Source organism: Loxodonta africana, chromosome 16, assembly GCF_030014295.1.
Source record: "Loxodonta africana isolate mLoxAfr1 chromosome 16, mLoxAfr1.hap2, whole genome shotgun sequence".
In the NCBI taxonomy this organism is placed as follows: Eukaryota; Metazoa; Chordata; class Mammalia; order Proboscidea; family Elephantidae; genus Loxodonta; species Loxodonta africana.
The window spans coordinates 65,645,585-65,655,394 of NC_087357.1; the positions used below are offsets into that span (position 1 = coordinate 65,645,585).

General features: G+C 38.1%; 1 protein-coding gene across 1 annotated transcript in view; it reads right to left on the reverse strand.

Moving 5' to 3' along the window:
- CTNNA3 (catenin alpha 3) overlaps positions 1 to 7,678 on the reverse strand; it is a 1,776,048-nt gene extending 1,768,370 nt beyond the window's left edge. The window contains exon 1 of the mRNA XM_003409035.3: positions 7,580 to 7,678. Coding sequence (XP_003409083.2) covers positions 7,580 to 7,678 — 99 coding nt within the window. The remainder of the gene's footprint in view (positions 1 to 7,579) is intronic.
- Between the last annotated feature and the right edge of the window lie 2,132 nt (positions 7,679 to 9,810).

Genomic DNA, 9,810 nt, shown 5'->3' on the forward strand with positions numbered 1-9,810 from the left:
TTCTTCCTTATAACTTCCCTGGTGGCACAATCGTTAAGAGCTCAGCTGCTAATTGCAAGGTTAGTAGTTCAAATCCACCAGCTGCTCCGAGGTAATTTTTTTTTTTTTTTTAAAGCCTCATAAACCCTGTGAGGCAGTTCTACTCTGTCCTATAGGGTGGCTTTGAGTCCCAACAGGGACTTGTTAGAAATACAATTTCTCATCAGGGAACCTGTGAGAAATGAAAAGTCTCAGCAGGAAACTTGTTAGAAATGCAAATTCTCAGCAGGGCTTCAGACCAGAAAGAACCTGTTTGAAGTCCTGGTTATAAATAAACTTTTATTGGAACACAGCCAGGCCCATTTGTTTATATATCATCCATGGCTGCTTCACACTACAACAGCAGAGTAGTTGCAACAGACACTATATGGCCTTCAAGGCTGAAAATATTTACTATCTGGGCCTGTACAGAAAAAAGTTTCCCAACTCCTAGTCGTGGAGCTTTCAAACTGCAGCAGTATCTCCTAAGACAAGCTGGTGTCCTGAAATAGCACAACGAATTTTATGAAAGATAGAGTCACACCTCAAGCAGTAAAAATGACCACGTCTGGGGAGATACAGACTCTTCCATCCTTTCAGCCAGTTAAACCGCAATTGCTGCCTTCAGTCTAGCATTTTCCACTAAAAGGGCAGGCAGACCTGGACTTATCAGTCCATACCACCTGGCTGACTATGGGATACATTTACAAGAGAAAGATCCTTATCCCAAAACTAAACTAGAAGTGGATATCTGTGGTATCAGTCTGAATTTGAGGAGGAAATGATGAGCTTCAATTGAAAAATAAAGTATTGGATTGGGGGTGGTCAGATAGCACAGGGGAACAAGTCAGCAAAGTTGGGCTGAGTAGAAAGAAAATCAGCATCTGATAGGACAAAAGGCTGAGAAGAGATGAAGACTGATGCCTGCCCACAGCTAATCTCAAAGATACCAGTTCTGAAGAGGGGACTGCATTTATGCTCAGCCACGCACACTTCCATTGGACTCATGCTGTTTGAAACAATTAACTGCTAGTTTTTCTTATCCACATTTCAGTTTAAATACTGGCTTCCTTTTTCTCAATTATTTGTTTCTCAAGGAATAACTACAGCCTAGCAACTTTCCCATGGGAGCAGTTTTCCAGCAGTAAAAGAATACAGAAATTGAAGAATTCACTTTATTAGGATAAACTCAGCTACACTGAATCACCTTAAACTTTAAAATGTTATTGAGGCATAATTAAGTTTATTTCTTCATCCTTACCATAAAAATAACATCTTCATGCTTATTAAGCCTTGAGCCTACAAGTACTTAGAAGACATTTAATTTACTAACTTTTAAGGTTACTTGTCGAGGTTATAGTCAAAGCTCCAATATGCACTTATGAAGTAATCTACGAGAACACTTTGTGTGTGCAGTCTTTGAGATTTCCTTGGAACTTTCAGGACTAATTCTGATATAAATTCTATTAATAGAATACTCAGAATAGGTATAAAAAAGAAGTTTGGAGACAAAACCAAAATAGCATAAGTAAATGGCATCATGCTCATTCAAAATGACCTACAGGAGTGACAGAAAACTACCACAAACAAGCAAAACTAAAATTTTTTTCCTGAAAGAAAATTATATTCTAGGAGGCCAAGAAGCAAAGGAGGAAGGCATGTCCTTTCCCTTGCTACCTGGAAGCCAATCAGATCTGTCTGCAGAACAGTAAGAAATGAACCCTCCGGGCATCTAGACCTCTATTTGCATAAATTGATAAGCATGGTTTTTGTTTTTGTTTTTTCTTTTGTTGGGTTTTGTTGTTTTTGCTGAAAGAGAGGAGAAAGAAATTTTGTTGGGAGTGTAATGCAGCATCAAGGTTTTGCAAAGGATCTAGGAAGGAGAGAAAAACATGAGTGCTTGGGGGTGCTGGGATGGTAACTGTTCCACATCCAGCCACTTGAGTTTGACTCTAATAAAGGAGAGACTAGGGATTAGGGGAGAAGCTGAAAGGGGTGATTTTCATAATGAATATTGTGTGACTCTAGCTGCAAGTATTGTTTCATTGGGGTCCAGTACCGAAGTGAAGCACAGAGCTAGGGAAAGAGGTGCTCTCTCTCTTCTGTAGAAGCCCAGAGCCATTCTGCCACCTTGAGGATTGGCTGCTTTGGAGACAGCTACCTTGGCATGTCCATTTTCATCTCACAATGGGCACCACCGGAAGTTACCATTCACCATCAACAAGATGAAGCCAGGCAAAATGGAAAAACATGGTAGACAGACTGACTTGGAAGCACGGGTGAGGCATACCTCAGAGACTTTAAAACTTGGAGAAGAGAGGAAAGGCAGAAGAGAGAAGACAGATTTTGCAGGAACGTCCCCACTCTTGCATGAACAAGTGAGGGCAATTACAGGAACTCTAGATTGCTGCTGCTAATGGGGCTTCTTTTGAACTTTCAGAGGCTGATGAATAGGTAGGAGACCAGGGAATCAGATTACATAAAATAAGCATCTGGCCTGTATACAGCCAGTGCTCAAGGAAACTAGAAATAGTGAAGCCTCATCGATGCTAAAGTGTAATTTAGAGGCTGGAACGTGGCTTCGAAACCGAAAGGATCATCCATTACAACCCTGATGACCAAAACCAAAAACACCCACTGTCGTTGAGACAATTCCAAGTCATAGCAACCCCATATGGTTTCCAAGGCTATAACCTCTATGGAAACTGACTGCCGAATCTTTATCCCAAGGGGTCCTTGGTGGATTTTGAACCACTGACCTTTAGATTAGCAGTCGATCGATTTAGCCACCTGGTGACTAGGTAATCTTATTATCCTTGAACAGCAAGAATTTGTGGATCCAAACTCAAAAGCTGCTCCACTATCACTGTGATTCAAATCTTCTCGGTGTCTCCACTCTCTGCATATCTGTAAGCTTTGCTCCTGATATAACTGCTTAACCCTAAGTGTTAACTGCTTAACTCTCAATATGTATTCAACTCCCCAAAGAGAAGATTATGATAGGAACAATTCATGATCGTCCTGCAGAGACAGCACTCATGCAGGTCACCTCACAGCCTATAAGTTGAGTGTCCATAAGTCACTTGCCCACCCCGATAAACACAGCTGTGACTGGGTGCCAAGGTGACGTAATAGCAAATGGAGACTTCACAAAAGAAACCCCTGAAAAAGAGGCCAAGGGAAACATCCCTGACATTAGTCACTTCCAGGTAGACACACGAGGAGCACTTGCATGACATGTCAAGTTCTCCTTCTTCTGTTGTGATAATCATGGAAGTACGTGTTGAGATAGAGCCCACATTAGCCAGGCAAAATGGAGAAACACGGTAGACAGACTGACCTGGGAGCACAGGTGAGGCATACCTCAGAGACTTTAAAACTTGGAGAAGAGAGCAAGGGCAGAAGAGAGTGGCTGTACTGAGAAGAGACCCCCTGCCATTACAGTGGACATGTAGCTGGAGCAAGGAATGAACTTTTATTAAGCCTCTGAGATTTAGGGGTTATTTTCGTATCACAGCATAACCTAATTAATACTGACTGATACAGGGGTTGGTGTGTATTCTTAACCTTAGCCCAATGAGTATCATAGATTATATAGGAGCCACCCCTAGGAAGACTTCCAGAAATAGGTGAGATACTATGGAGCTGGAAATGGGACAAGGGCCAAGAGGTCCTACAAGAGTTAGGGATGAGAACCTAATGTTTACTACTGTTGATCTAACTCTGCACTTACCTCTTGAAAACATTCCTGATAGTTACATCAGAAAACATATTTGAACCTTTGCCCAAAAAACAACTTTATAGGAGATAACACATCATAAGGCATTTGTTGTTTTTGTTTTTTTTTTTTAAGAGATCTTGAGTAAGTACATTCCTTTAGTTCACATCCAACATGAATCTGACATATAGCAAATTAAATTCTGTGGCAAATAAGATTATAGATAGTCCCAATAAGTAATGACTATAGCATGATCTAGCAGTTTCTATTCCTTCAGAGAGTACACAAAGTAGAGATGTAAAAATTTTTAAGCCCAATTCCACATAAATAGACTTTCTGCCCTGCATTGCCAAACATGGATCTTGAAAGTGATAAAGTGCAGATGCCTACAGTTACAATCATAAAAATGTAATTGCTGAGAAAAAAGTTATTTCTGATCCATTGGAGGAATTTATTACAGAGGGATGCAACTGCGGAAGTTATCACACAGAGAAAATGAAAGCGAATGATTGAAATATATCCCAGGCTAAACATCCCTGCAAAATGACCTAGTGATTTACCTGTGCCCAAGAGAAAAAAAAAAAACAAAATGGAGTAGCGATAAATCAGGGTTTATGGGGAAGACTCTGATAACTATAAAAAGAGCACAATAAAGATTTATGAAGAAATAAATTTAGAAGTCAGAATGACATAATAGTGTCTAGGACCAATTACTCTGAAAATTAAAATGTAATTTTGACTTTGAGTTATATGCAGAAGTGGTAAATAATTTCTGTGGAACCTTAAATGCAAAGGAATATAACAAGATAAATAATGAGGAAAGGTGAGAATTTTTTTAACAGAGCTACTAAATTGAGAACTTTATATGATAGCAGTATGAACTTAAAGATAATGAACTTCTTTTGGAATGGTTCCCAGTATAACTGGAGACTATATTATATACTTTTAAAAAAATCACGTAACTAGGATAATTCAAATTGAACACTTTTGGAAAAACTAAAACAATGTGATGAGGCATGTAGCATGATGCTATCCTAGAAAAACTACCTTTAATATAATTTAATGGAATCTTTTACGTGTGCTGATAGGTAACATACGATCAAAGCACAGATAAAAGAAGGCTGAACATCAAGTATAAAAAGGTCGATTCTTTTGAATTAACAACTTTGACTTTGGAACATGCTGGTTTTCAATAAGGAGAATTCCGCTGTAACAAACATTAAGAGTGTGTCCAAATACTTCTGTTGTACTAGAATTCTGCTTTATGAGATGGTTCTGTACACCTTGCAGATATTTTATAAATTATTACTATTTTTTATTTAATTTGATTTGAATGTTGCTAAGACTTAGAATTTTTGGTTTTTTTGGTAGCTGGATATTGGTGAAGTAGTATACCCAACTGCTTTTTTAAAAAATCAACAAGCATATTCAAAACATTGATACCAATCTTAAAAAAAAAAAAATCTTAAGGAAGCTAAAATTAGCCACTACACTCATATAACACCTTCTTTTCCTGGTAAAAGGTATATGAGTAACTGGCCCACAACAGCTAGTGATTTCCCTTTCCCTGACTGACTTACTTGCTAGACATGAAAAGTCTGAATCCAGGGTCCTCATCAAAAGCTTTCTAAGCATAATTATCCTAAAAAAAGAGTTACTTTTCTTTCCAATCAAATAAAATTGCTTCAGGTCATTTCCACTCTTTTAAGTTTTTAGGTAGACTCAATAAATGTTTATAGATAGTTATAATAGTTCTAGAACATGGCAGAAAACACACACACTGTGAACAGTATACCATTCAGTGTGAATTTACCCAGAATACTTTCTACTGGCTGCTACAGGGATATACTCAACTCAAGCAAAACATTTACTGGTTTCAGTTAGAATATAAACAGTAGTTTCTCCATAATCCTGTTTTCTCTGCTCACAAGCAATGTATCAGCAGCTTTTGTGGTTAGCAGCTCCTAAGTGACCAACTCTAATGTTTGTCTGTTATGGAACAAATAAGGCTTATGCGTTGGCATTAAGGGGCTTGTCCTTCCCAGTCACCTCCAAAATGAAGGTCGTTTCCCCCACCCCCACACCCTGTAACTGCCTAGAAGCAAAATCTTAAATGAGTTGTGAGAACTCATTGAAAACTTTCCCAAAAAACTTGGTCATATGTATGAACAAGCATAAAAATTCTCTTTTCTTGCCACCTACTTTGATTTACCAGTCCTATGGAAATCATCTGAATTGATGACAAAAATTCCTATATGAAGGCATTCTGTGCTTAAAATGTCCACAATGAGTTAGAAAAATCACAGTCAGCCATATGATGAATAACCAAGTAGCAATTTTATCATATCATGCTGACCAAGAAAAAGGAAATTATCAAAATATCATTTTACATGGAAAAGTGGGATAAAACCTACTTTTTATATAGCACTCTCAGTCTTGTTTATATGTGTGTGTGTGTGTGTATGTATTTTTTAATATTAAAAAGTACCAAGAAGGTAATAAAAATCACCCACTATTTTATTGTACTAGAAGTAAATACATAAAAATATTAATGGTTATCTCTGGGTAGTAAAATTATGAATAGTTTTTTTGTTGTTCTCTTTGTTTTGTCTTTTCTAATTTTTTCAGTGAGCTTTATCAAAAACCAATAAATAAGTTTTTTGGTTTCCTTTTAACATGAGCCCATTCAGTGAGTGACTAAGATAGGGAATTTATGGAGTCTCCATAGTCATCTAGTATCAGTTCCATGGAAACCCTGGTGGCATAGTGCTTAAGTGCTACAGCTGCTAACCTAAAGGTCGGCAGTTCAAATCCACCAGGCGCTCCTTGGAAACTCTATGGGGCAGTTCTACTCTGTCCTATACAGTTGCTATGAGTCAGAATCGACTCGATGGCAACGGGTTTTTAATCAGTTTTGTAGCCAACATCAGCACTGTTAAGACTGCCGAAGTTAATGATTAAGCTATCATCAGCGAGGCGTATGTTTTAATTGTCTCTGCAGTAGTTAATACAGACTTCTGCTAAGCAAAAACTTGAACAAAGTCTCAGAGCAACCCACCTCCCCACCACCCACCCTATGAAAAAGATAGCAAAACGGCTTAAAATTATTAGAAATAACAGTGTCACATCTCACCCAAGTAACCCTTGAACGCCTCATGGACTTAGAAAAAGGGAGTTTTATTTTAATGTAGGTTAGGCCTAAAGAGGAATTCCTTCACAAATACTGGGTTACAGACAAAAAATTTAAATCTATGCCCTTATGTAAGTTTCTACAAGTTCTGCTTTAAGAAAATTCAATATATAAAATCTAGATTTTCGTAATAAATAAGAGAACCATTAAGCATATTACCAAAGGATGGTTCATTTTATAAAAGACCATCACAGAATTTCTTTAAAGAGCTGCTTTCCTCATACATTTTCATATTTTTAAAGATAATTTCTTATTTGGCAAATGGTAATTCACTGAATCTCTCTGGGCCTCAATTTCCTCAACTATGTAATAAGAATGGTTTTAACCCTGTTTCCTGCCTCACTCAGCTTTCATGACTGTCAAATAAGGTAATCTATATAAAGGTATTCTGAAAACTAAATATATACATATTACTACTGTTGTTGCCATTAAGAGAGAATCTGAGGGTAAAAATTCCAGAGTTTTTTATTATTACTACTACTACTAAATATATACTTTTTATATTTAAACAATATTCCAAGTAAATAAAGGACAATTTTGGGTGTCATATTCATGTATAGACATCGAACCTTTCCCTTGTCCATTATCTATTTTTCCTACTTTTTTAGTTCCCTTACGGTGGCTGCTCACTGCAATTTCCATGGTATGAATACCTGGATGATAAGAGGTTCCAGTAGCTTCTCGACAGTGAACGTTTGGACCTGCAGATCCTGAGGATCAATATTCAGTGTGATTGGTGTCTCAGTGGACATGCTGGCTGTGCACAAAAAAACAAAAAGATACTTATTAGCAAAGAACAATGCTTTCTTAAAAAAGTACTCCAGATAAACAAGGCACAGGTGAGATTTGTATTTGGCACCTCCTCCTGATATCAGGGGCAGCCTCAGAGGACCAGGGTGCCAAGTCCACCATCAGAGAGAAGAGAGTTTCCCCCAAGCGTTCTCTGAGGTAATGCTACCCCGACCTAGGTCATCCAACTAATTAATCTATGCTAATATGTTCATGGAGCCCTGGTGGCATAGTGGTTAAGCATTTAGCTGCTAACCAAAAGGCTGGCAGTTTGAATCCACCAGCCACTCCTTGGAAACCCAACAGGGCAGTTCTACTCTGTCCTATAGGGTCGCTGTGAGTTGGAATTGACTCAACAACAGGTTTTTTTGTTTTTTAATATGGCCATGACTAAATTAGTAGCCCATCCCTGGTAGGTTTGCATCGGATCCAAGGTCTTAAGTGAAAATGAATGCTGAGTTAGTGAGACACATCTTAAGACATGCAGAACCTCTGAGTTTCATGAAATTATAGCACTAAACCAACCCATGCCCATTATATTTTGCCCATTCTCGTGAATGCTAGCTCAAATGAGGAACCAGGTAGGACTTTGAAAGACATGTGATGTATCTCTACTTCCTCTGGGGATTGTTTATTTAAAGATTTTGATTAAAGAAGTGGGTTGGGGCAATTTACTGTCTTGTACAGAAAAGAAATTAATATAAATTTCTATGTCGTTGTTGTTAGTTGCCACCCAACAACACTACCCAGTCCTGCGCCATCTTCATGATCTTCAGTATGTTTGAGCCCACTGTTAATACCACTATAAACTTGCATAGTTATTACGAAAAGAGTGGAAGCCTCTGCTAAGGCATTGGTATGGGAGCAAGACAAAAAAAAAAAAAGAATTACAAGCTTTCTCTAAGGCATTAACATTAAGAATCAATTTAGTCACATTTTGCATATGACTATCTAATGACCGGAAACCCTGGTGGTATAGTGGTTAAGTGCTACGCCTGCTAACCAAAAGGCTGGCAGTTCAAATCCACCAGGTGCTCCGTGGAAACTCTGTAGGGCAGTTCTACTCTGTTCTATAGGGTTGTTATGAGTCGGAATCAACTCGATGGCAGTGGGTTTGTGTTTTTATCTAATGACCATAGGTGGTATAGCATAACATATTAGCATATCAGTCATGAAGACTATTTCCCAAATCACTAGGTCCACAGATTTGTATTAACCTGTTCACAGTCAGTAATCAAAGGGCAAATATTTCCTGAAGACTCACAGAGATAAACAGTAAGAAACACATGCCCAAAACGTGTTGCAAGTGTTGTAACAGTGTTGGACAGAATGTGGAAAATTTCAAGATTCATACATTGCTGGTAGGAATGTTAAATGGTGTAGCCATTGTGGAAAATAATTTGGCAGTTCCTAAAAAAGTTAAACATGGAAATACCATGTGACCCAGCAATCCCACCCTTAGGTATATACCTGAAAGAACTGATAGTAATGACTAACAGATTCAGGTACACCAATGTTCACTGCCTCATTATTCACAATAGGCAGAAGGCGGAAACAACCCACGTGTCCATCAACAACAAATGGATAAACAAAATATGGTATATACATACAATGGAATATTATTCAGCTATAGAGAGAAATGAATTCCTGAAACATGCCACCACATGGATGAACCTTGAAAACATTATGTTAAGTGAAATAAGCCAGACACAAAAGGATAAATATTGTATCATCCTACTTATTATACGAAATATCTAAAATAGCTAAATCTACTGAGACTAAAGATCAGTAGTTACCTGAGGATGGGAGAAGGAGTGAAAGGGGGGGAGAATGTATAGAGACAGAGAGATGCATATTGAGATATATAACAAGTTGGCAGGAATTAGTCAATAAGCAATCCCAAAGAGGCCTCATGCCGCAGTGGTTAAGTGCCTGGCTGCTAACTGAAAAGTCAGTCGTTCAAATTCAGCAGCCACTTTGTGGGAGAAAAATGTGGCAATCTGCCTTGTAAAGATTTACAGCCTTGCTCCTAACAGATACATGAGGAAATGCTCACAGTCATTAGCCATTAGAGAAATGCAATTCAAAACTACAA